General features: G+C 50.8%; 1 protein-coding gene across 2 annotated transcripts in view; it reads right to left on the bottom strand.

Moving 5' to 3' along the window:
- The window catches only part of Tafa5 (TAFA chemokine like family member 5), a 198,022-nt gene that overhangs the window by 118,673 nt on the left and 53,109 nt on the right, over positions 1-26,240 (bottom strand). The window contains exon 1 of one of the 2 annotated variants that reach the window (XM_075960267.1): positions 8,899-9,029. The exons of the other annotated variant lie outside the window; for it this stretch is intronic. Within the exon in view, the coding sequence (XP_075816382.1) occupies positions 8,899-8,989 (91 nt within the window). The 5' untranslated portion in view covers positions 8,990-9,029. Of the gene's footprint in view, positions 1-8,898; positions 9,030-26,240 lie in introns of those variants that run through there. 2 annotated transcript variants of the gene reach the window in all.

Genomic DNA, 26,240 nt, shown 5'->3' with positions numbered 1-26,240 from the left:
TAAAACTAGCAGCATACAGTTGGTGCATCTCCTCAAGGACCTGCCTGTGGTCATCTTCACGTGGGCAGACTGGACTAGTTTGAAAGTTGTGTCCTATTACCTAGTCTAGACCCATGTCTGCATGTGCCCTGTCCGCGGGAGCAGAAAACAAATCAGCAGGGAGCTGAAAGTGACTAGGGACATCACTGCTCCAAGGTCTCCTCTGTCCTTCCAGTCGCACTAAGTATCGCATGCAATCCGTCACGTGCACAGTCACACGGCTACTCTAGAGTAGCCAGCCTGATCTGACTCACTGGTAAACTTTCTCCAAAAGATGGGGACCTTGGAGCTTGCCTATGGCAGTGAACTCATATCCCTGGAGATGGGGCTCGGGATGTGTATGGTGGGTCTGGCCCCCACTTCGTGCTACACTGTTTCAATAAATTGGCTGTTTGCTGAAGAAAAGGCCTAAGATCTCTTGGGCACTGTGAAGGTTGCAGCTGTGTACAGCAGCATCTAGATGGGGCTTTAAGAATGCATCCAACGGTGCCAGGACTAACAACCAGGAGTTGAGCAGGATGCAGGCACCATCCATAAAAGTCAGGCCTTCCTGAGGGACACCATTTCCTCCAGACTGCCAATATTTGCTTGTCCTTCCCTGAAGAAGGTGACAGTGTTTCAGGTTTTGTCATCTCCATGGAGGCACGGTGAGTTTCCAGACAGGCTCTACCCTTGAACTTAGAACAAGGTTCGGCTGGGGAGTGGGGCAACCATGGGTCAGCCGATGCCAAGCGCAAGTGACTAACCTTCCTCCCCACCTACACTGCATGACCTTTGCAGCACCACCCATATGGATGTGGCCCTTGTTGTCATCTTGACAATTAGTAACCCGGTCACCAACCACCTGGAAGAGGTCTGTGGTTTCCATCACACAAATCGCTAAATGAACTCTCCAAAAGAGCCAAAGGAAAGAGCTTAAGAACAAGGTGTCCCCAATAGGCCAATGCTCACATCCGTTCTCGCTCCTCTGTGTGACCTAGACCCCAGGTTTGGCCCCAATTCTGAAGTGGACCAGTGTGGAAGTGAACCTGTGTAGCCATTCCAGATCACCTGTCCCTCATACTGGTCACAAGGTTTCACTTTCTTCATAGGAATCCCCTCCCTACAGATGAGATTGTAGAAACCTGCCACTCTCAAAGGACATCCTTGCCCTTCTCTCTCCCCCACAAGACCAGGAAGGATACAGGATGCAGCCAGCCATTCATGATGCTAAGAGGACAGAGAGACAGAGCCAGGCCTTTCCGTGGATGCTCCAGCATTCATCTAACTTGAAGAAGGCAGGAGCGAAAGGGACCCAGGTGGAAGGAACAGTGGAGCCAGGACCATTGTGTCATGGTTGCTTGGCTGAGACTGCTTTCCTAAAAGGGCCTGGGTTATTCCACTTCATGTACCACTTGTCTGCCAGGCTTCCCAGTGACCACTGAGTTTGTCTTCTATTGACCTCCTGTTCTAGCCTCAGGAATCCAAAGTCCACCCTTTATTCTCACTAGGCCACACTTGTCTCTTCATCTGCAAAATACACTGTCTGCCGTTCCTATGGACAAAGCCTAGCCTCTGTTGTATGCAGACTGTTCTGGGAAGACCTGGCTGCTAGGTGCCAGGTGCAGGACGGGCCGCGAGAACAGGCCTTGGAGTCTGCAAGTGTGGTGTGTGTTTATTTGGTGTGTGTGTGTGTGTGTGTGTGTGTGTGTGGCCTATGTCTGTGTGGGAGTTTCTTTGTATGCGTGGTGTGGGTTTGTGTGGGATGTATGTGTATGTGTGTATGTGTGGCCTATGTCTATGTGGGATGCGTGTGTAGAATGTGTTTGTGTGGTGTGGGTTTGTGTGAGATATGTGTATGGTATGTTTTCACGTGACATGCTTGTGTAAGGTATAAATGTGTGGCACATGTTTGCGTTGATAGTGAATGGAATTGGCATGTATCTGTGAAGTATGTGGTAGAGTAGTGTGTGTATCACATGGTATGTATGTGTTTTACATGGATGTATCTATAGTGTATATTTTTATGTATTCTGTCTGTGGGAAGTATGTATAGATGTTATTTGCATGGAATCTGTGTAGTATACCCAGAGTATGGTGCTACCATGTATGTGTGAAGTTCAGCATGTGTGTAAATGTGAAATATTCATACATGTGTTTCCACTGTATCTGTATGTATACAAGGCCAACATTCATAATATATGTATGTACATGAGGAATGTGATATGCTTGTATATGTTATGCATATTCAGTATGTATGTATGTATACATGTCATAGGTGGTGTATGCTCAGTGTTTATGTGTTGTGCTTATGTAGTATATTGTGTATGTATATGTTCTATGTATGTGGTTTGTATGGGTAGGGTATTACATTGTATAAGGTATTAATATGTTATTTATAGATGTGAGATGTACATGCAAGACATATTAATATACATACATGTAGGCTACATGTATATGAGCTATTAATATGTGACAAATATATGTGGGGTATGTGTGCATGAGGTGTCATATATCACATAGCTATAAGAATTATATATGTATGAGGTGTCAATGTGTCATATGTACATGTGGGTTACATGTATACATGGTGTGTGTTAGCTTTATTTGTGCTGTGCTTACATGGTCTACAGTGTATGTATGTGTTTGACATGTATTTGTAGGTAGTGTAGTTATATGGCATGAATATATATGTTGTATGTGGGTATTGTGAGTTCATATGGTGTTAAAATGAGATATACATGTATATATGTCATGTGATAGAACAAAATGCATGTATACAGAACATGTGTTTATGTGGTACATTGTAGCACGAATTCTAATTGCTCTTAGTTATAAAATCCTGAGCCAGATATTAAGGGGTGAAAACTGAAAGATCAGAGAAGCAGTATGGCCAGCCACTAGAGAGACTTTTTACCGCAACCACTGCTCAGTGAAGGGGCGATCCTGCTCAGACGGCAACTGTCTTCACCAAGCCTCAGACCGCCTCGAGCTCCTGTCTCCTTCAGTCTTACATTATCTCTCTCTCTGCCCAGCCACAGCACTCCTGTCTCCACCTTGCTGGTTAAAGGCGTGGGATCTCAAGTGCTGGGACCACCTCTGTATGATCTCTGTTTCTCTTTTAGTCAACCTTGTGTAGCCCAGGGTGGCCTTGTACTAACAGAGTCCTGGGATTAAAGGTGTGTGCTACCACACCCTGGCCTCTAGTAGCTTACCTCTGCACTCTTATCTTCGGGCTAGCTTTAGTTGTTAAAACATAAACAAAATATCACTACAGTACATTAGATGTATTACGGTATGCATATGCCGTGCATAAGTGTTGTGTTTACTTGGTTTGTATGCATGAGGTGTGTGTGGTGCTTGTGTGTAGTCAGGTGGTGCAGTGCCATGCCTTATGGACAAGGGTGAGTTAAGCTGCACATGATATCCAAGTGAAAGGAAGAGAGAAGACTTTGGGGGAGGGGTGGCAACATAGGCAGGACGGGGCCTGCAGATGGGAGAGATCATAACAGGCAGACCTGACTTAGTAAACAGAATACTAGCTAGCATCGGTGTCCCACAGGCCGACTTGCAGTTCTGTGAGTCACACTGAGTATTTCATGTATGCTCAAGCCATAGGAAGCCACAGGCTTTCACACGGTACCAATGGCTCCACTTGGGTATAAGCAGCGAGAGGGAACAGCCCCCACCATCACCCTCATTCCACAGCTGTATTTTTAATCAAGTTCATAATACATGTTCATAAATTTATATGCTTATGCAAATTACAACTGTACAAACATCTCGGTATTTAATTAAGATATAATCATATGCATAAACACAAACAACTTACTTATTAAGAGGTCAGCAGTGGACATCCTAAGGCCACCCACTCTGACACCCTGTATACACAGATATTAATACCACATATACACATACCACCTGGGCCGAACAAGCAGCCAGTTCACCAGAGTCAAGGACTGGGCCTGGCTTTCCAATACCAAGTTTACATCAAAGCAAGATAGAAGACTGGGCTTCCCAGGATGCACAGGGAAGACCAATCATGTCATTATGCAGCCAGGCCCAGTGTGTGTTCAGATGTGGCCAGTGTGCTCAGATACCCTAGCACAGCCCATCCCTACTGCAACCTGACTCTCAAGGGTCTTCCTGCTGGCTCTGTGCTGGAGAACTGGGAAACTCAGACTCCAGACTCCTGTTCGGCAAGCAACGGTGAGCCGGTCACCTCCGTTACCAACCCCTTCGTGTTGTAACTTTCAGAGCGGTCAGCCATGCAGCCGTGAGACTCCCGGTACAGTGAGTGTGGGTTCTATTTAGATTCCATGTGACACAGAAGTGATCGTAAATGATGATAAAGAAGTCGGTCATTTCCAACTCTTTTCCAACCCCACCCTTCCTAGCTGCCATCCATTCATTTGGTCTCTCGGTAAAGTATAGGGGAAGGCTGGAGAAAAGCAGCCTTCGGGCACTGGGAAGGCACAAGCCCTGTCCTATAACATATCCTTACAGAGCTCTACATCCTAAGAATGGAGAAGGAAGCACTGGGGAGCCCTGGGGTTCCCTTCTGCATGCAACCCTGAACCATGGAGGGGAGGTATAAGATCCAGGTCAGCTGTGGGAACATAGGAAGACAGGTTTGGAAAAAAAAAAAAACCTTTCCTGAACCATTCAGGCTTCGTCCCTTCATTACCTTATAGGATCCATGCAAGGGCCAAGCACAGCTCAGCCTCTACCAAGAACAGCAAGGTTGTTCTAACAGCCTCAGGCCCCTACCCAATACCAGTGGGCCCCACCAGTCCCCACCCACTGCCACAGGCTGTGCAGGGAAACAGGTATTTATAACAGGAAATACACACACACACACACACACACACACACACACACACACACACACACGAACGTTAAGCCTGAATGTATGCCTGTTTGCCACGTGGTGTGCCTGGTCCCATGGAGGTCACAAGAGGGCATCAGATCCTCTGGAACTGGAATTACAGATCCCAGGCTCTTTGCAAGAGCAACCAGTGCACTTAACAGCAAAAAATCTCTCCAGCCCCTTCAGTGAAAAACTTTAATGATTTCTTAGTGCCAGTAACTGTGTTATGCTGTTGAAATTCTTTGTCAATTTTTTTAGAAGCTGGTCCGCAATAGGGTCGTTGGTAAAGTGCTTGCCTTGTGAGTGCGAGAGCCTGAGTTTGATCCTCAGAAACCATAAAATAAATAAACAAACTAATAAATCAAATGAAAAAACCAGGTTTGGAATTGTGGCCTGTAATCCCAGAGCTGGAGAGGAAAAGGGGCGGGGGAGTCCCTGGAGCTCAACCAATGTTGACCTCTGGCCTCTTCATACACATACATATGAGCATACACACATGCACACACACACACAAAGTAAATAAACTGATCAATGTCACAGATGCACAATTGTCCTGGGATGGCTGGAGGGCTTGCACGGATGGTTCTAATTAGTGTTCTCTACTGAGACACAACTTAGTACCACTGCATACCTGCACAGGGTTTTAAGTGTGTCCCTTTCAGTCTGGCCACGGCACACAGGCTCACAGAATGTGCTTGACTTCCAAAGTAGTAAGCTAACTAAATAAATTAAAGTTGGATCCTATTTGCTCAATCAACAGTCAGTCCTCGGAGCCGCTGAGGAAGATAACACTGGGTGAGGTGACTCCAAGTTCCTGGGAATTAAGATGCTGGGACATTGTGCTGGGGCGGCTGGACACAGGCACTCAGCTCATCCACAAGCTTTCAATATTAACCCGAGAAAGGCTTTTGAATAGCATACTCAGTTAATGCAATACCCACCCAGCCATCAAAAGGATTTACAAGGACAGAGAGCTAAACCTTAAATCCATAGCTAATGGAGACACATAGGGATGTCTCCTCCAGACAAATCCCTGTCTCGTTTGGATCCGAAAGGCCAGAAATCCATGGATCACTATGGACCACTGCAGGTCTCTCTGTACTGGTACTGTTTTCCTAGCCTGATAAATATCCAAAACAGATACTGGGTTGCTGTGCCCTACTCTAGGGGCTTCTAAGAGTTCAAAAATGTTTATAAACCCAGCTGTTGCCCTAACTCTATGTCCCGAGTCCCACATAAATAAGAAACTGTGGGCACAGCCTCCTGTCCCCTCCTCCTTTCATCCCACACCCTTGTCGGCTTCCACGAGGCAGCTGGATCCAAGCAGGGTTCCCAACACATCACTCTTTCCCTGACCTGTTCTAGCTGAGAAACCAGAGTGCACTAACAAGTAGGGCGGATGATGCTTCAGGAGGGTAGTTAGGGCACCCTACTGATGCCTGAAACCCATGCTTTAGTACACACACCAGCCCCCAGCCCTCTGCCTGCCTCCACTGAGTAGGCACGGTGGGCAAGGCTTGTTCTTACAGAAACTGGACAAACCAGGGCTGCAATTAGGACCACAATTCTCCTCTCTCTGGGTTCACAGCCCTATTCATCTGTGCAATCGCTGCAAGACAGGCCGGCCAGAATGGGATAGATTAGCCACGGGGTGGCCTGTATCTCCACACAAAAGGGAAAGTGTGGAAAAACGGTTCCCTGGGCCCCTCATTCTTCACCCCTGGAGGGGGAGGGGACCCAAATTCATGGAAGTGGCTATTTATACAGCTCTTTCCCACTCCATCCCCAGGCAACAAGTAACAATTGTCCAAGCTGCCTAGCTCTCTCTCCCCTAGCGGATTTCAGTCTGCAGCCCAATTCTCCAAGAAGGGCCCTGTGCCTCCCCTGGGAACCACAGTCTCCAGCCTCTCACTGCAAACCCTAAGGCCTATCCTGAGGCTCTTGCTTCTGTTGCCAGAGACAAAAAAAAATCCATGCAAACAAGGACAGGAATGCCAGCCCTGACCTTTGTGACAGAAAGAAACAGCAAAGGGAATTGGGATGCAGGGTCATAGAGGCAAACACTCAGGGTGGACAACAAGAGCTCACAAAGCCCCATAGGGCAGGGTAAACGCTTGGGCTTTTCCTCAACAGCGAGCTCCAAGACACTGTACCTTTGGGTCCTATGAGCCATGGCCAGTATGTACCACCTCCTCTTTTACTCTACTGTTTGTCACTACATGATCATGTCTATCCGCATCCAATACCCAGGCTTCTATAAAGGGCTGCCTTGCAAATCCACCCCCTCGGGGGACATCCCCCTCCACTTCAGAACACAGGCGCCAATCAATGCACGCTACTGCTATCCATGTGACCTCTTCCCTCTTGACCAAAAGACAGAATCTAGTAGCTTAGAAGACTCCGTGACTAGTTCATCCCCACCAGGCAAGACAGAATGAATGGACCCATTCACTGGATCACGTCTCCAAATGACCAGGATCTCTTTGTAGTAAGCAATTACTGCTTACTACAACATAGTAACTCTAGTAGGCTAGATTAAACTCAGAGGAGCCATGGAACCTCAATACCCATGCTCTTCCCTAAGATGAATGCCCTAACCAACAAAGAAGAGTGGAAAGCTTTGGGAGAGAACTTGTGGCCCAAACAAAGTCTCAAAGTATAAGGACCCCATGACTTGAAGTCTGAGGTATACCATGAGGTGCCCCCCCCCCCCCGCCCCAGCTCTCTGGTGGTGAGGGGGTGCTGAAGGAAACGACTCATATTTTCAGGAAAGCGTTATCTCAATAGCAGGGGACCCCAGCCAGTGGCAGGACCACCCACTCATGAATTAAGTCGCCTAAACTTGAGGAAAGATGGGCCTCCAACTCCAAGAAGGGCCTGGGAGTTCCAGCAGAGCAGGATCAACTACCTGCAGCAAAACCTAGCTAGCTTCTCCAAAGTAACACCTGAAATCAAGGGAGAACAATATGGAGCAGGCCATAAGCCCTCCCAGGTTCCAGGGGGCTCCTGGTGTCCAAGTACTCACTAGTTAGGCCGGGAAGCAGCCAAATGTTGCAAGTCCTTCCTCCTCAGGAATGCCGAGAACAGTAGTTGGGAACCTGTACCAGCACTTTCCAGGGCTCAGTGTTCCCTGCCCACCCGGGGAGTGCTAGCCAGTTCAGGCACAGCCTGTGGACAAGAACACCAACAACAGACCTAGCAGGCTGTGCCCAGAGGCACCAAGACCAAGAGGTGCTACCAAAGGGCGGGCAGGCAGTTTCCGAAAGTGCCCACCATTTGCTGTCTGCCAGCGCACACTAACTAACTCAAAGGAGGGATTCCCAAAGGGCTACTGTGACCTTAAGATCACAAGTCCAATGTGAGTACCACGTAAGTCTCAACAGAGTCTCGAGAAGTGGATGGGACAACCCTGCAATCTAGAGGGGACCAGGAGGGCAAAGGAATCAAACTTGCGCGGAACTGGGCATTACGGTAATGAAGAATTTTGCCCAACTAGCCTGAGTCTGATGGGTACCCAACTCCGCACGGAAAGTAGCATGGGTCATGTCAGTTTCGCTGTCCTCACCCCCTTGACACCTTTGCTTCCCCAGCCCCCAATCCATTCAGTCCTGGCCTGTTCAGCACTGGCTTCAGCCAGGCTACCAAGTGGAGCGCTGGTGCCACCTACCGAGGGTCGATGGCATGCGGGTAGGCGCAACTGCCACCGAGCCTTGCGGGGCAGGGGATGGCAACTGCAGCCTGGGCATAAGCCCGGGCTCCGGGACTATACCGGAGCTCGCCAGGCCCCAGTACGCCCGGGCTCGCGCCTAACCCGTGCCACCCGTGAGCCCCGAGGCGCCGACAGGCGGCAGATTCGGCGCTGGGCTCTGGGAGGCTCACGCCACTGGTCACTCCAGCCCCGCAGAGCCTCGGCCCACCACGCTAGCAGTGGTGGAAGGTGCTGGAAGCAGTATCACGCGCAGGGGCCGCCGCGAGCAGTGCGGGGGACCGCGCGCGCCGGGAACAATTACCTTCTTTGAGGAACTGCGCGTGAATCACCAGGACCAGGAAGCAGCAGAGCGCGGCCCCTGCGAGTGCCCAGAGCGCCTTCAGGAGCTGCATCGCGGAGTGCCAACTCGGCCGACGCCCCCGAAGTCGCGCAGCGAAGGTCCAGGCGCCGCATCAGCGCCCCGCTGGGTGCAGCCGCCGCGGCCGCCCGATCGCGCCCTCCATCCGCCGCCAACGCCGCGCTCCGCCGCGACTGGAGGCGCCACTCCGGGAGGCGATCTGTGTCTTTTGGGCAGGGGGAGGGGACGGCGCGAGGGAGGGCGCCGGGGAGGGGGCGGGCGGGGGCGGGGAGGTTAGCAGAAAGTCTCGGGCCGCGGCGGCCACCACTCCGGCCACTCGGCCACCATCGCGCGCTGCGGGGCGCCGGGGGCCCGGGCGCGGGGGACTGGCCGCCGCGGCCCCATGAATCAGCCCCGCCGCCGCCCCCGGAGCCGCGCCGCCAGCAGGGCCCAGACCGGCCGCGGATTGCGCAACGGCCCGGCGGGCTTGGGGGTCCGGCGCGGCCCCGGCGCTGATCGCCTGTCGCCCCGCGCCAGAGATTCTAGTCGCCTTCCTCCGCTGCTCTGCCGCCGCCGCCTTCTTAGGCTCCGCCGCCGCCGCTGCCCGCTCTTGCTCGGGCGGGGGGCTTAGGGGGCCGCTCCGCCGCCGCTGCCACCGCCGCGCAGGGCCAGCCTCAGGGCCGGGGCTGTGCACCGCTCGCGGAGCTGCAGCACCATCGCCGCCGCCGGGGCCCGCGCGGCCGGGCCGAGTCCGCCGCAGTCCAACTTGCACGGCCCGGGAGATGCCGGGCCGGTCCCCTCGCCCGGGACGGTGCCGGCCTCCGCGCCTAGCCGGGAGAGCGCGCCTCCGCCGCCGCAGCCGGGACGAGGCCGGGCCCAGCCTTCCCACGAGCCGCCCGCGCTGGCTGGGGACGCCGGGGGCGACGCTGAGGGTGGCCGCGCCGACAGGTGGGGCCGGAGACGCTGCGCGCCTCGCCGCCCGCGGGACGCCGCTGCTCCGGTGCTGGTGGCGCGCGCCCGCCACTCGGCTCGGCCTCTTTGCGAGCTGCGGCGGGAACGGGAGCGCGGTGTGGGTCTCTGTCGGCCCAGGCGGCCAGGCCGCGCTGCCTCGGACTCTGGCCCGCGCCTGCCGCCGTCTGTGCAGCGCCCGGGCCGCCGGGCTGCCGATGCGCACTGGGCCGCGGAGGGGACCCCGGGGACCCGGCCGCCCTGCAGCGCCCCCGTCTGGCGTGCCAGCGGGTCAGGTGGGGCTGGTCCAGCTGAAAACTGCGGGTCGGGCTCCACCTAGGTGCGTTGGGGCCTCACTGCAGAGCGGCCGGGTTGGCTCCGTTGAGTAGGGGAAGCGAGCCCAGCCCCCAATCCGTTTCTACCCCAGGTCCTCGGAAGAATGCAGAACCAGAAGGAGGACTGGCGGGCTGACGAGCAACTAGATAGGTTTAGAGGAGGCTGCTCTCGGTAGGCGGTTCCGAGGGGTTTGAAAACAGCACACCCTTCCCCATCACATTGTATCCTAGGCCTCCTGTGTGCCCGCCTCCAGCCAGCTGCGGGACACCCAATAGCACAGGCATAGTGGATGCACACAGCCTACCCCAGAAGAAGCCAGCAGGCATTACCCTGCTGCCGCCTCCATTCTTCCGCAAGGAAGAGCCGGCATTTGTGTCTGGAGACCCAGAGCTGGAGGCAGTGCTGTCTTTTTTAGAGGGTCCTTCCTTGCTAACAACACCAGCACCAGCACGGTAGGCCTGAAAGTACTTTTGTCTGAATAGAATTTCAAATGGCCAGTTCAGGGCTTTGGATAGGAACCAGGGACCTGTGCTTTGTCTTCTGTGTGTCGTTCAGGAGCGGTGTGTGTGTGTGTGTGTGTGTGTGTGTGTGTGTGTGTGTGTGTCTTAAGTCTGGGGCTCACCTGCTTCCCATAAAGGCAGCTTTCTCTCTCTCTCTCCTCCCTCTCTCCCTCCCTCTCTGCACAAGTGTGTAGGTGACATGCAAGAGGCCAGTTCTGAAGGGCTCTTAGAGGTCAGATAGATCAAACTTCTTAGGGTGCACTTGGGGAAATTGAGGCCTATAGTAGCGGGGTAACCAGCACCATTAAAGGTAAAGCTGCCAGGCCACCAAACTTGATGCTGTCTGCTGACCAGACTCTATTATGCTCACGCCTGAGCAGAGGAGGAGCTGTTCGGAAGTAATTTGTCTCTCTGGCTGCCAACACCCCTCTCCCACCCCAGAAGACATCGAGGAGAGAGAGAGAGACAGAAGTCAGTCAGAGCTCCCCACCCCCAACCTGAAGAGGTCGCCCAGTCTTGCACCAGCCAAGCAACTGAACGATTTAGGATCTACCATAGATCTACCATAGGAGAGACTGGGCATACTCTTGTGCAGTTCATTGGAGCCCCTCCATCAAATAACTGCCCCACCCCATCCATTTATATATTCCCATACATCTTCCAGCAAAGCCATCCCCACAGCAGCCTCAGGATCCTGCCTGTCCATCTTAGGAAGTCTGACCTCCGCCAAGGTCGCTGGCCTACTCATTGCACCTGGAACAGTGAGCTCCACCTCAGAGGGCTCAGAGTCAGGCAGGTGCTCATCACACACACAGACCTGACCCCCCAAAAGACAGCAACCAGGAGAGAAGGCCCCACTCCTGACATTTGCTCTGTCCCCAATCAGGCACACATTATTTGAAATCCTAAAAACGGATCACTACCTAAAAAGAACTAACCATTTGAAGGATCCTTCTGTAAACTGAATTTATAAAAAGAGAAGAAAGTTCCTAAAGAAATTCATGGCCCACCAATGAATTCATACCCACTGGATAGAATGGGTGTATCTCCAATTTTAAGGACCTGAAGCATCCTCCCCCAGGTGCCAAGCTCTCCTACTGAGCTGGCAGGCAGTGTTGCTGGTACCCTTTGCAGAAACCACAGGTGAGAAACAGCCTATGCTTGGCACCCAGAGGAGCAGGTGCACTGTACAGACAGGGGAGCCCATGGGGCATTCAGCTTAAGCCAGCAGCTAAATAGAGGAAGCCACCACAGGCCTCAGGAGGGGACACCAGACCAGTGCAGCGGACAGAGGAAAAGACCCTTTAAAAGTCGTAAGACCGTGACAGTGCTGAGAATGAGTATCAAGAGCTAGCAAACCAGGGAAATCCTGGTGCTGAGGACAGAAAAGAAGAAGGGGGCTATGAGGAATGCCCCTTCCTCCAGCCATAGCACCTGGAATGCCAGAGTTGGAACCATTTAAGAGGTCTCTCCAGCCGGCCCATGGAAGGGCACTTAGCCAAAGAGCAGCCTCGCCGAAGATTCGTGTGATCAAGGCTCTGTACCCCAGAAACTGTTACTGCCAGGGGAAGTTAGCTGAGTAAACCATGTCGTGCTGCCCAAAGAGGGGACAGTCCCTACATGCCATATGCCCCAGGCACAGGAACCCAGGTGGGGGGAAGAGGTATTTTATTTTACATGTCTCTAGGCAAAAATGAACTTGCCTTCAATTAGGCAGGGGGGCAGTAAACACAATAGTTTAGTTGTTACTGTGGCTTTGTCACCAATAGAAATCACAGGTATTTTCATATCAAGTTACAGATCTATGGCTATCATAGTACATTGCTTATGTTCACCATTATTTCAAATTACAGTCATTCTACAGCTAGGCTTTTTATGTAATGCTTTAATAAAGACGCAAACATACCCTTGTATCAAAATGGGTTTTTTCTTTTACATTTGATAACTGCATTTAATATAATTGCTTTTCTTGGTAATCTTGCATATGTTTATGCTATTCTAAGACAGGTTATTCATAGACTTAAGCAGTTAGCCAATTATGCCCATGACCTCTGCCCTCATGGAAAAGTCAGGGCTGCATACACAGCTGGTGTGGAGTGGGGTGGAATGCAGGGAGTACCTCTACGCAACACAGCCCAAATGTCTGGGCACCAGAGTGCCCTGGTTGTGAAATTCACCAGGCCAGTCCATTCTTAGACTCTATGCCCACTTCCAAAGAGGCCTATCTATAAACACTACACTCTATTTACAGAGAACACAGGCAGTCCTCTGACCAGTCACTTCGTACTGGTCCCTCGCTGTGCGCTGGCAAATTCTACACCCGGATCATTGCTGTGCACTGTCCAGTTCTGGCCCCTTACAGGCACTAACCAGTCACTGCACGCAGACCATTTATCGTGTGCTGACAAATTAAAACTGTGTTCCGATCATATCCTGCACACCAACCAGTTACTGCCCTCTGGCTCTATGATTTCAGCTCCCCTTCCCATGTAACATGGACTGGCAGACGGGATCACCAGGTGTCTCCAGAAAGCCAGGACAGAATAGATAAGGGAGGCTGAAGACACGCATTCCACATCTAACTCCAAGAGGACAGAAATGATTCAGGAAAGAATAAAGGAACTACAATAACCCTAAATTCCATCATGCTAAAAAACACAAGAAAACACTGTAGCTATCACACAAAGCCAGAAAACAAGAGGCTTAAAAGGAATGTTTTGGTCATGCCTTAAGATGCCGGGGTTAGGTCTTAGGTGGTAAAATGCGCAGACACACACATTTAGGCCAGGGGCGGAGAATCTATTGGGCCAAGAGTGTGGAGCCTATGGAAGAGAAGCAAAGAAAACGCCCAGGGGTGTTACAGTGTGGAGAGGATACCTCATATGTGCAAGCTTCCTATTAAAAATTGTGAAGTCAGGAAAGAGAACATAGAGGGGTGAGTGGTAAGAAATGGAAGGGCTTGCTATATTCTAAACAGATCTGATGGGCAGACCCAGAGCCAAGCAGCCATGAAACCCTGGAAAATCGAATAGAAGAGTAAGTCAGTTCTGACCTATCAAATCTGAGGTGAACCGATAATGGGCTTTTGTTCGAGATTGCTGGCTTTCCCCTGAGAGCAGAGCAGTGTCCTCCCATGCTGGTGGGGAAAGAGAAGGTACCAAGGTACTGACCGGCCGCTCTATATGTCACTAATGGCAGCTGGAGGAACCTTTCCACCCACCCCCACAGGGAAAGCTGACCAGGGCTCCGGCGGAGAAAAGAATCACAGGGAAGAAGAGATAACCAGGAGACTTTTGAGATGCAGACGAGGCCTGCAGAATATGCACAAAGAGGCACTGGGCCCTGAAATTGGGAAGAATCTCCTTCAACCGGCAAAATCTTAACAGTAAAATACCAGGTCTTTCTCTTTCTCTCCGTGGTTCTAGTCAGTGGTCTCTTCTGTGGGAAGCTCCACGGATGGAACAGGACCATAAACCCTCTGTTGCTATGCACGTCTTAAAACCAGCTCGCAGACAAGTCTCAGAAAAAGTCCAGCAGCTAGCCAAACGCGGAGCCCTAAACTCATCATTAAAGATGCGTGTGCACAGGGGCTGCGGGGACAGCTCCTTGGGTACCAGCACTTGCTCTACAAGCAGAGGGATCTGAATTTGAATGCCCAGCGTGTCTGGAAGCACAGAGGTGGGTTCCTAGAGCTTGCCACCTGGACAGTGAGCTTCTTGTTCTCTGAGAAACCCTTTCTCAAGGCAGTATGATGGAGAGGGATAGAAGAGGACACCCAGGGTCCTGCTCTGGCTTTGGCATTTGCACATGTAGGCGTGCACACACATGAGTATGCATATCTGCACACTTGTGTGTATGCACCACACACACACACACACCACCCACCATGCATAGAACACAATGTATTTGTACACGTATGTGGATGAATGAATGAGCAAGTGAATGAATGAAACAGTGGGCATGGCTTGGACACCAACTTGAATTGAGAGCCAGGATAAGAAGAGAAGGGATATAGGCTGGCCCCAGGAGGACCCATGGGCACAGGTCAGGGAATTAGGGGGTAGCAGATGACGTGAAAAAATGAGGAAGGCAGACTTCAGCAGGGCACTGCCCTCAGTGAATAGGGCTGGAGAGGAAAAAGACATACGCGTAGTTCCCAAGCAAGTGCTGCAGCCTTGAGGTAGAAGAGATGGGTCATCTTAGTCACTGCAGCACAGACTGAGCCTCTCAGAGATCCGGGGCCCTCCATGGAGGGACCCATGAAGACATCTAGATGCATAAAGACTGGAATATGAGGAGCTGACTTGCTCCCGCCCAGCAGGCTACCTAGGTTGCTTACAAGCAGCTTCTGAGCCATGTGTTCATTAGTAAAAGTGTCTTTATCTATATGCATGTCTACAGGTATGCGGTCACAAATTTCTGTGCTTGCTCACATGTGTTTGTGTGTACCAAATATGCAGATATGCTTAATTTGGTGTTCATACATGCACACATGACTAGGTATATCCCTATGTGCACATCTGTGGCTGTTTGCTTTGGACAGAGGTCGTTGTGCATCCCTATTATGTTCATACAAGTGTGTACCACCATACTTTCTCTAGAAAGCCACGCGGATATTCTGAAAGCCGCATTACCTGGAGACCATGGGCTTCCCTGCGACCTTGCATCTCAACCACAAGGTGCTGGCATCTGTAGGATAAACATTTGTTGTACCTTCCCTATCAATCCACCCACTCCTGATCTCCTCGGCACTGTGTGTGTGCGTGTGTGTGTGTGTGTGTGTGGTCTTTCTCAGACTTAGGGGGAGGCCAGCATGCAGAAAGGAGTAAAGTCTTTGCCCGTTGATCATTGATGAAACTAAGCAAAATTCCAGGAACATTTCTGCACCCTCCTTTTACCCAAAAGGTTCTAGAAACATGATATCTCAACAACTATTGTGGGTAGGGTAAGTCGGGAGGAAGTCGGCACCCACTTATACACATCTGATTTCCCCAAGAGCATTCTACAGATGGAGCACTCAGGCAAAGAACACCAAGACCCATCAGGAGCCTGGCTTAGACACCTATTGACCAAGATTGTTTCTCAATCTGTGGTATCTAGGTTCACCTTCAGGTTGGCTAAGCCCCCAAAGAATCTTTGGGGAGGATGGGAGGGACATGGTTCAGTTCTTGTAGTTTAAATTTTCTCTCAAGACTGAGTTAGTGTAGCCATTATGGAAACCATTATGAAGGAACCTCAAACTGAACACATACCTTCTGTAGGACCCAGCTGTCCCAGTTCAGGATCCATATCCAAAGGGAAGACATCAGGTAACCAAGGAGATGCCAACATTCCTATGTGTCTGAAGCCCAGTTCACAACAGTCAAGATGCAGACTTGGCCTTGGAGTCCACAGATTTGTGTGCAGATTGATGAATCAAGGGAGAACGATGTATGTGTGAGAGAGTTGTATACTATTGTACAAATTAGTGCATTGATACATGTATTAAATACCGGTATAAGTGAGGGAATACTACTCATCCTTGAAAAAAGATCCTGACATCTAATACAAAATGAATGAGGCTGGAGGATAATATCCTAAGTGAACTCACTTAGGTACAGAGAGAGACGTGGTCCTTACAGACTTTTTTTAGTATAATAGATTTGACCTCACTGAAGTAGCTAGTGAAATGTTCCCACAGTGGCAGGAGAAAACACAGATGGGGTGGAAGGAAGGGTAGGTACAAAGCCACAGGTAGAAGCAGGGGGTTCAGGTGAGCTGCGACACACGGGGTGGTGTCAGAAAGCCTCTATCGCCCAGATAGAAAAGTGAGCGCTTTCCCTGCTGCTCAGCTGGAGAGGAGCTGGGAGGGCAATGGGACCAGACATGTCTGATCTGGCACTGGGAAGGTTCCTGTCTGATCCCCTCAGTCCCACATAAGACTCATCACTGGCATTCTGGCTACCACAGGAAGAGACCACACTGTCAGCTTCAATGTATGTTTTCATCCTTTCTTTCCATTTTGTGTAAGTACAGGCGCCAGTGTCCTATCCCAAGATAAAACATCTTCATAGGCTCCTACAGGTCCCTTCTCTGTGGCTGATGAGTCCAAGAAAAGCAGTGTAGAGGACCAGGTTCCAATCACCTTCACCTGATGTAACCAGGTTCTATAGTGGTCCAGACGGCCCTCTGAAAGTCCTGGAAAAGCAGGTAGAGTCAAAGGTTCTATAAACAGAATCTAGAGGGTCCTAAAGCCCTCCCATCAAAATGGAATCCTGGCATTTCCTCCCAAGACACAGGTCTACTGGAAAGGCTGTCCCCTCTATGTCACAGGCTGCTATGCCAGGTCTGTAGAGCTGACCACCAGTCATCCTGTGGTTCCCTTCTCTAGAAGGAGTTAGCAGGAATGGTGGTTTGTACCGCTGACATCTTTTAGGGCTCGCTATATGACAGGAACTAGCAGAGGACATAGAACACACGATCAGTCCATGCCTTAGATTCATCCTCAGGAAGGGAAAATGAGGCACGGAGAACTCACGTGCTCAAGCTTGGGCTGGAGCTGGACACTGAAGCTACGGGCCGAGCTACTGCCCTCAGACCTCTCCCCTTACTATGCAGCAATGAATGGAAATGACTTTGGCCCCATGTCACTTTTTTTCCCAGAGTGTGGGCAGCTGGTTCAGTCCTGGGCAGCAGCGAGAACATCCACTTCCCGAGGAGGTCGGAGCTCAAGTCCACCGTGCGCCTCTGTCCTGAGCGTCAGAAATAGCTTATTGATTTTAAAATCCATGGGGGATCTCAGCTTGCAAAAGTAATTCACTCCTGCCCGCTAGCATCCAGAACTTTCTAACAGGGATGTGGTCTGTGGGTTGCAATTATATCCCACTGGTGGAGGAGTCAATCATCTCAGTCCTTACACTGGGGAGAGGAGGATGAGAGAGCGAGGATGATTGGTTAGGAGCTGCCAAGTGTCCTGGCCCCAAGAGGGCAGATCAGTTAGGAACAACAGGCTTGAGTTTACTTTAAGCCACGCTTGTGGCCTGAAACATCTGGCTGCCACCTAGTTGGGGAGAAGCTGAGATTCCCCCAACACACACACATTCCCTAGCCAGCAGCCTGCATACTTCTGGGACAGCCTTCTTCCCTGGAGAGGCCCCAGGATATTACAATCTGCAAAGGTACAGGGAGTGAGAAAGAAAAGAGGGCGTCACAGAGACGAGGAGACTCAGCCCAGATGCAGGAAAAGCTTTGTGTTCTGTGCATCCTGAGTTGGATTTGCCATAGGCTGAGTGAGTTTCTCTTTAAAGCAGAAAAGATGTTGTAGACAAGTGTGCTGGATAGGTGTGCCAGGAAAACATCCCAGAAACATGAAGGAAGAAGGTAACACTCATGTGATGTCATTAGTCCGCTGACCCTCTTGGTCGGGTGGCTTGTTGCTTTCCTGATGGGACAGGCGGCATGTCTTGTGCCACTGTAAACCCCATGGCTCCCCAGGTCATCCCTTGTGGTCCCCTGCTTCTGCTACACTTGTTATCTCATTGCACAAAACTGCCAAACCAGAACAGAGGACTCTGAAGCACATGAAGAGGAAGCTTGTATTCTCCATGGTCAAGTCCGTGTCCACAGCTGAGCTTCTGTAAGAGCAAATCCAGAAAGAGTAGTCTAGTGGTAGGGAAGGAAGCCCCCGATGCCCTTGGAGAGGCCTTGGATCACAAAGCCTCATGGGTGACCTCTTCAGATGTCTTCGCAGCCATAGGGCTGTGTCACAGTCACTGCTCAACTGTCACAGCATCTGGGCTCTGTTGTCTTGGCCCAAGTGAGACAGCAGGAATGCCCACTGTCCATATCAGCTTGCATGCTGTCTCAAAGATCCATAGGCCAAGCCATGGCCCTGAGGAGGCTCTCTGTTTGGGTCTCAGAAGGACCCTTGTCATTCTTTAGTGTTCACATGGTGGAAACAGAGCTTATAGAAATGCTCTCACATTTCCTCTTTAGGGTACCGGCACCACTATCAGGGCACGCCACGTGACCTAAATGACCTCTAGAGGCTTACCTCTGAGCAACACCACTTTCTAGTTAGTCCTTTAGTAGATTCATTTGGTGGGGCTGTGACTCCACAGGTGGGTGGCACCTGCTCCTGGTGTCCCCTAAGATCCTAACAGGTGAATGGCCAATTGAGCACAGAATGTCTCTCCTTTGTCTGACACAGAGGCATCTGCATGTTTCTGGTCCAGGAACTGCTACCCTCCCATTTTCATGGGCTTGATCCCGACCTCTCCCTGCCCTGGTTTACTCACTGACATGGCTTTGTCACCTGCATGCACCTGCCCACATTGCCCCTCTCCTGCCTAAGGGTGCCCCATGGGCAAGATACGAAGAAGGCACACGCGGGTTGACTGGCAGTGGGATGAATTAAAAATGCAGAGAACAAAAGGAGAACTCTTATTGACACCAGCCTCCAAGGAGCAGAGGCAGGAGAGAGACAGGGAGGCCCCGCACAGAGCCCACTCCATTCACTGGCTTCATTACTGGCGTTGAGGACATGTCCCTGTAAGTAATGCGCTGCTTGAAAATGCAGATGATCGTGAGCTCCGAGCCCCGAGAGGTGCGATGGCTATTAAAACACATTATGTCGCTTCTGGAGAGGGACACATTCAAAAACAAGATTTAATTTGTCTATGTGTAAAACCTAGACTTTAAGAAACACCTAGGGCACGCAGCAAATGAGGGTGTGCTGAGAAAAAGCAGGCGACGATTTGCTGGCTCCCAGCAAATTGAACATAAGCTCGCATTATAATGCGGCTACAGAAAGCGAAAACGCAATAATGACTATATTGGGATGTTGCGACCATGGTGCTGAATGAGAACGAATCGGTGCAGGCCAGCTCCTTAGCCATCTGGGAGTTCCCGTCACCTTCCCTGCTCCCGAGAGTCTGAACTTATCCTCCTAATGTGCAGAATCCAGCAAAGGCGTGGAGGGAAATGGAGGTCACTGTTCCCATAAGCAACAAGGGCTTCTGCTAGGAAAACTCCCCGCTAGAAGGGGGGGTGCGCCGAGACTAGACCCCTGCTATGGATTTGGAGGTGACCCATCTGTTTGAGAACAGCCACAGTGCCTTGTATCTGGGAGTGGCTGTGGATGGCCATGACCTTGGAGAGCTTGTGCGTGGAGGATTGGGTGAAGTTGAGTGGCAATCATTAATTCAGGAGACCTCCAGGAATTCAAACTCTGTGATCAGCACTCCCTGCCCTCCCCCCATGCTTCTTCCTTGGGTGGTTCTTGGCCATGGTGAAACGTCACAGAGGGGCAGCTGACGCTGAACGGAAACTTAGTCTCCTCTACCACAGGAGGTTGGACATCCCAGAGCAAGGAGTGAGGCTTGCTGGTCAAGAAAGGCCCCTCTCCCTGGCACTTGTGTCCTTCCAAAGTCACCTCCCAGGGGCTGGCCCTGTTCTGATCTCCTCATCTTACAAGGTCACCAACCATACTGGATTAGATGACCTCATTGCACCCTAATCCCCACTGTAGAGACCCTTTTTAGATACGTTCAAAGTCTTAAGTACTTGGATAGAAGACTTTGGCACATGCCGTTGACAGGGAGACATAATTGGCCCATAATTCACCCTAAATACCGGTGATGTCACGAAGCATGAGTCCCCAGACCCCATGCTCCTCCCCCTCCTTCAATAGATTCTGCCAAGTGTATACACGCGTGATGGGTATGCTGAGCTTTAAAAAAAGACTGCTTTCCCTCTGTCCAGGAATAAACTCAGTGTCATTTTCTCCTTTAATTCAAGGACCAAGTGGGGAGGAAATGTGGGTAAAGCCAGGATTCCAGGAGCTGTGGCGCTTGGCATGTCTGTCGGCTTCCCTAAGAAGCCCATGGACGACCCAGAGGGAAGTCAGCTTCTCAGGAGCTGCTTGGTGAGCCTGAGCACGGCTCTGAGGAGGGGATCAGCCCTGTTTCTGCCTTTGGCTGGGTCTTGGGAATTCACACAGGAAGGACTCTGCCTGTGCTTGGAGCTGGCTCTCTTATGGAATCCAGGAGAAATAACTGCCCCTCTGCACAACAGACCCTACGATCTTGTTCCTGCAAGCCATAGCCAAGAGTGGATAAAAGATTTACCAGTAACGCAGGCCTGGCTATTTTCATAGACATGTCTGGAGGGATATGGAGGATCTAGTGGGTCACTCCAGCTTTTAAAAGTCCATGCCACGGGGACAAGGAAGTAGCCCAACTCCATCCTGGCCACCTCTAGGCACTGGACCCAAAACTGGGTACTTTCCTGTGCCGGGAGGAACAGCCACAAGGATGACCACATGAAGCCGTGCTGAATGAGGAGGCTGTGCAGCCACGGCAACAGCACAAGCTAGGCACTGCCTTCTCCACCCACTTCAAGGGCCCAGTTCCTCTGGCAACCTTGGCAGGGAGGGGTAAAACATGTGCTTACATTTTCACAGGAGAACCTGAGCCCGAGGCTCCAGTTCTGTCTGAGACAAAACGTTTTCTCTATGGGTTCCCTACCTGAGACACTATGACAGGCACCAAGCTGCTCCTACTGCAGGCGGGGGACAAGGAGGCATAATCTCCTTTACCAGGACATCCCAATTTTCCAGAACTTGGAAGTCTAGCAAGACTAGAACTCATTCTCCATCGTCCTCTCTGCTGCTCATACATTTCCCTCACATTTAGGAAACCCACACTGGCTGCAGAATTGGTGAAGAGAGAGCTGGAGCTCAGCCTTGGAACGAATCGGGGAGAGCCTCTAATAGAAGCACCTGATGTCAGATTCTTTCTGAACACTCTTGGGGGGGCCCTGCAAGCAACAGCAGAGCTCAGCTACCCAGGATGCGATCAACCCCAAGGACCAAACGTGCTCCAAACTATGACATTGCACTTGACCCCTTAGGATTCTTCCAACAGAGATGATGATGGATTCCACAGCTAGGATCTGTCACAATGAGACAGCGATCCCCTTCCAGGTACAAGGATGGAGCTGGGTTCCCCCAAGGGCACACCCACTAACTCTCTAACTCTTCTCTGCCAGGCTGTGGTTCAGCCATGTCACCCATCCCCCCCCACTGCAGAGCCACCTTCCTCTCAGAAGGAGGACCACTCCCAGTCATCTAACTGGCATCTGGCCAACGATGACTGGGAACCTCTTGCCCCCTATGCAGCTACCAGCACCAGGAAGTGTCTCTGCACTTTGAGAAGAGGGAGAGAGAGTATGGAGTATGGCAGAACAGAGAGCCACAGCCTAGATCCAAGCCAAATGCCGAAGGCAGAGACCCACAGTTTGCACAGGGCCAGGGCCACTGGCCTCAGTGACTGATAAAAAGGGCAGGAGCATCTTGCCTCTCTAGTGTGTGCCTGTGGGGTAGGTTCCTAAGCCAGCCTGTGCAACACCATGGCCTTGCCTGCCCCACTCCCTTATCAGGTCTCCTTGAAGGAACTCTTTTGTGGTAGCCCTGGTTACCCCACATCAATGACACCTGTCGGGTGCCATTTCCTGGAACTCAGCATCAAACGCTCCTCTGGGGCCTCCCAGCTTCTCTCACAAGGCTGAGGTGTTCCAACGTAGGCTGGCCTGAGAAGAAAGCACTCGTCCTTGCTGAATACAGATGGCGGAGGCTGATTTAAATAAATCTATTAATTATCTGCAGCTTAGCATGCCTCTGTGTGTGTGTGTGTGTGTGTGTGTGTGTGTGTGTGTGTGTGTGTATGTGTGTGTGTGTGTGTGTGCAAGCAGCGCCTAAATAATGTGATTTTGGAAGCCTCAGCATCTATTACATTTAATTACTTTTCCTTGTGGTGTGGAAGATACAGAAGCAGTGATAATGGCACAGTCCTGGGAGCCTGGCAAACCCCAGAGAGACAGCTCGGTGAGGGAGGCTGGCATGGAAGGGGAGGAGGTGAGGATTGTCCTAGAGGCAGGGACTCACCTCTCCACCACACAGCATTTCCATTTGCCAGAACAAACCTTATGCCCCTGTGCCATAAGCCCACAGCTAGGTTCCAAGCCCCCATGCCTCAAATGCTTGCTAACACCGTCAGTCTCCCTTATCTGCAGGAAGACTTAGTCTCAGAAAGTCTTGGTTAAGACCCTGGATCCCAGTTTTACCTATAAAATCCCAAGCCCCAAGATGAAGATACCCCTGCCAGGGAGGGATGGAAGAGGAAATCAGTGGGCTTTAGCCTTCATGCCCCATATGCACAGATCCATCTATCTGCCAGAGCCTTGGTTGGGAGCCACCAGTCCTATATGTGCAACCTTTAAACAGGCAAAAGCATACCAATCTCCCAGATACCCCAGAAGGAACCATCAGCCAACTATAGCCAAGTAACAACCTTCCTATATCCTGGGCCTCGGCGATAAGGATGGACACAGCTTGGATGCAGAAGGCCTCAAACTCCAGGGTGCTGACATTGTGGAAGGGCACACACCCCAGCTAACATTAGGGCGTCTAATGCTAAGCTTCTTCTCTCCTCCTGCAATGATCTTCATTTCTAAAGATACATTCCCACTTGAGGATCCACTGTGTAGAGGTGAAGGACAACTGAGAAAAGCCAGAAAGGGATCTCCCTAGGGAGTCAGCATCCTTGCACCTGATGCTCTCCAGCAGAGGGGTCTGAGCCCCTGCCGGGTACCAGAAGCACAATGGGATCCACCTGCTGTGCTGGGAGAGAGGAAGAGCTCGCGTTAACATCCAAGGCCATGAGGGGAGAATGGCTGTGCCACGCGGTCACCTTGCACCAGCCCCACACTGTGGTGTAGCTGTTTCCTCTGAGATGAAGACAGCTGTGCAGTCATTTCAGTCCTGAATTACAGCCACTGTGACGACCTGCAGGAGACCCTCATGAGATCAAATAACATTCTCTGGTTAAAAAAAAGTCACGAGACTCACAAGGGGACCATAAGATGTTCAAAAGTCCATCACAAGACTCCACTCCTGCCTGACGGTATTTGAAAAGGAAGGATTGATTGGTTTGGGGCTTCCAAGTATAGTATCTTTAGGCCACTCATGTACCTGAAAATAACCCTAGTACATTCATTGGTTCACGAGGCAGGATTCAGACAGGATCCTTTCTTTGTTCTTTCCTATATGGACTGACTTGATGCTACTTATTGTCACCCCAGGAAGGTCATGTGACTTGCGCTCACTTAGCCCTTCCTCCTCCCTCGAGTTGATACCACAAAGCCTGCTGCAGTATGCCAGGCCTGGGCTGTCACAGAACAACAGAAGTGAGTGTGACAGGAAGAGGCCAGGACACAATGCCTCTGTGGTGGTGTCTTCCATATCCTTCTTCGGTTCCCACCTCCTCAGTGGCTGTGCTGTCACAGTGGGGCATTATGAGGACACTCCTGAGGACACGGAATAGGATCCTGTGAGGGGCCAGCAGGGTACCTCTCCTGGGTAGACAGACCTAGCCACAGTGTCGAAGAACCAGTGAGAAGAACCCGCAGTTGATATCTGGGGAGAGAGATAGCCCACATCTTTCCAGGACTAATACCCCTGGAGAGAAGCCTGCAAGTCTGAAGAGAGTCCCAACATTAATAATTCTTAAATTATATTCAGGCACCTGGGAAATTTTGGAATAATAATAATTTGGAGGTCTAATCTGTTAAAACAATAGCTTTTAATATTCATTTGTTACTGGCAATAAATGACCACAGTAATTTGATGATTAAGCTTCTGTGACCTTCATTGAACCTTAAAAATCCTCATTTGCATTCTCATTAAAATGACAGTTTCTGTCTCATTCTTTGAAATCTGCAATGCCCTCCTTTCCAGAACTTTCAGGGCCTCCCTAAAGAGTAATTAACTCATGTGATTAAAAATGTAATATGTTGGGAACATTTTTTACTTTACAAAGGTACCAGGTTAAAAGTTTTAATATGTACTGTATTAATCATAATTCGTTTTGATTTTTTTCCAAAAAATAAAAAAAATTAAAAAAAAAACCTTTACAGAATGAGAAGAAAATGGGAGAGCTCAGCTGTCAGTGTTGGATTGTGTTAAATTTCTTTCCTACCTCAAGTTTTATTAATGCAAAAAAAAAATGACGGAATAAGGTAGTCAAATCTCTGTACCTTCAAAGCACACCCCAGGCTCCAAGGAGTGCCCCCAAGAAGCTGCCTTGCTGGGCCTCCTCCATAATGCTTCAAAGCCGCTCTGGTCCCCCAGAGCCCAGGTGGGTGGTGAACCCCTCTGAGCCGCTGTGAGAGCACAATCCAGGAGCTGCGGCGGGATAAAAAGGAACCTGTGGTTTGTTCCTCATTTTGCACTTTGGAGGAACTTCCACATCTACTTTGATGCTCACACTGGGTGTGGGAGCAAGCAGGATGGTCTACAATGGGCAGAGATGAGAACCCAAGGCCGGGCACAGGGCATGTGTTCCATGCAGGAGCACACGCCACTCATCCACTGGTGCTCACTTCTCTGACTTCTACACACCCTCTGAAGAAGAGAAGTCCACAGCTGATTAGGTGGATGGTGGGAAAGCCAGGAGTCTGCTGCAGCCAATGTTAGGTAGACATCCATGGGCAACACACACCTTAGACAGAGTGGCAGATTGGCCTAAGTTGGAAGGCAATCTTAGGAAGCGCTAGAGTGCGGGCCCTCCCAGCATGCCCAGGCAAAGGGGGACAGGCAGGTGCAGTGTGTAGCCATGTGAAGGACTTGGGAAAGCATGGCAAATCCCACTCTAGTATCAAGCACAGAAGCTGTGAGTCATGTCTTTCTGTCCACTGGCCTGTTCTAACCCTTTCCAGGAATTCTTCCAACTTTTAGTATAAAACAGAAGTACCTCAGGATTGACCCCTGATTTCTCCTCCAGACTCGTATCTGCCTCTCACCTGTTCAATATGCCTTTCTCCAGCTCAGTAGTCCCCAAACCAGAAGCTCAAACCCCAGAGCAATTCCCAGTCTACACCCATGCACAAATTCCTCCTCCTGTCTTCTCCAACCATCTTATTGGCTCAGCTCCTAGACACACATCTTCTACCCAATCCAAACGTCTTGACTGCATGCCCTGGACATGCTGGGGAGGGAAGGCAGTCTGGTCCTCTCACGATTCCTCCTACTACCTTGGGTCTTCCAGGAGCCTCACAAAAGTTCAGCCTTGTACATGGTCCTAAGATGTCTTGGACTTCTGAGTTCAGACTGGGCAGGGAGGCCATGCACCAATCATGTTTGAGAGCCTCATTGGTCAGGGAAGTAATACATAAATATGTGGAGTCAGATGCAGGAGGGGACCCTTGTCAGGTGATCTCTGGACATACCACCAGCCAAGAGGAAGACTAGGAAAGAACAAGTCTAAAGAAGATGGGTGGAGGCGGCCAGAGGCCAGGACAGATGTTGAGGCCAGAGTAGGCTGTCTCAAGAAGAGAGATAGCATGTAAGAGGGTCTGAGCAGGGAGGGATGTTGGTAAAGTGTACGGAATCCCCGAGATCATGTAGACAAGCTGTCCTCAGGAGGCCAGTTAGGACACGAGTAGCACTGGGCATGAGTGGGAGGCAGGCTACCAGGGTAGCTGATC

The sequence above is a fragment of the Microtus pennsylvanicus genome, chromosome 2, assembly GCF_037038515.1.
Source record: "Microtus pennsylvanicus isolate mMicPen1 chromosome 2, mMicPen1.hap1, whole genome shotgun sequence".
NCBI classification, from domain to species: domain Eukaryota; kingdom Metazoa; phylum Chordata; class Mammalia; order Rodentia; family Cricetidae; genus Microtus; species Microtus pennsylvanicus.
Note: the sequence above shows the minus strand (reverse complement) of the source record. Positions and strands in the feature narration are given on the sequence as shown.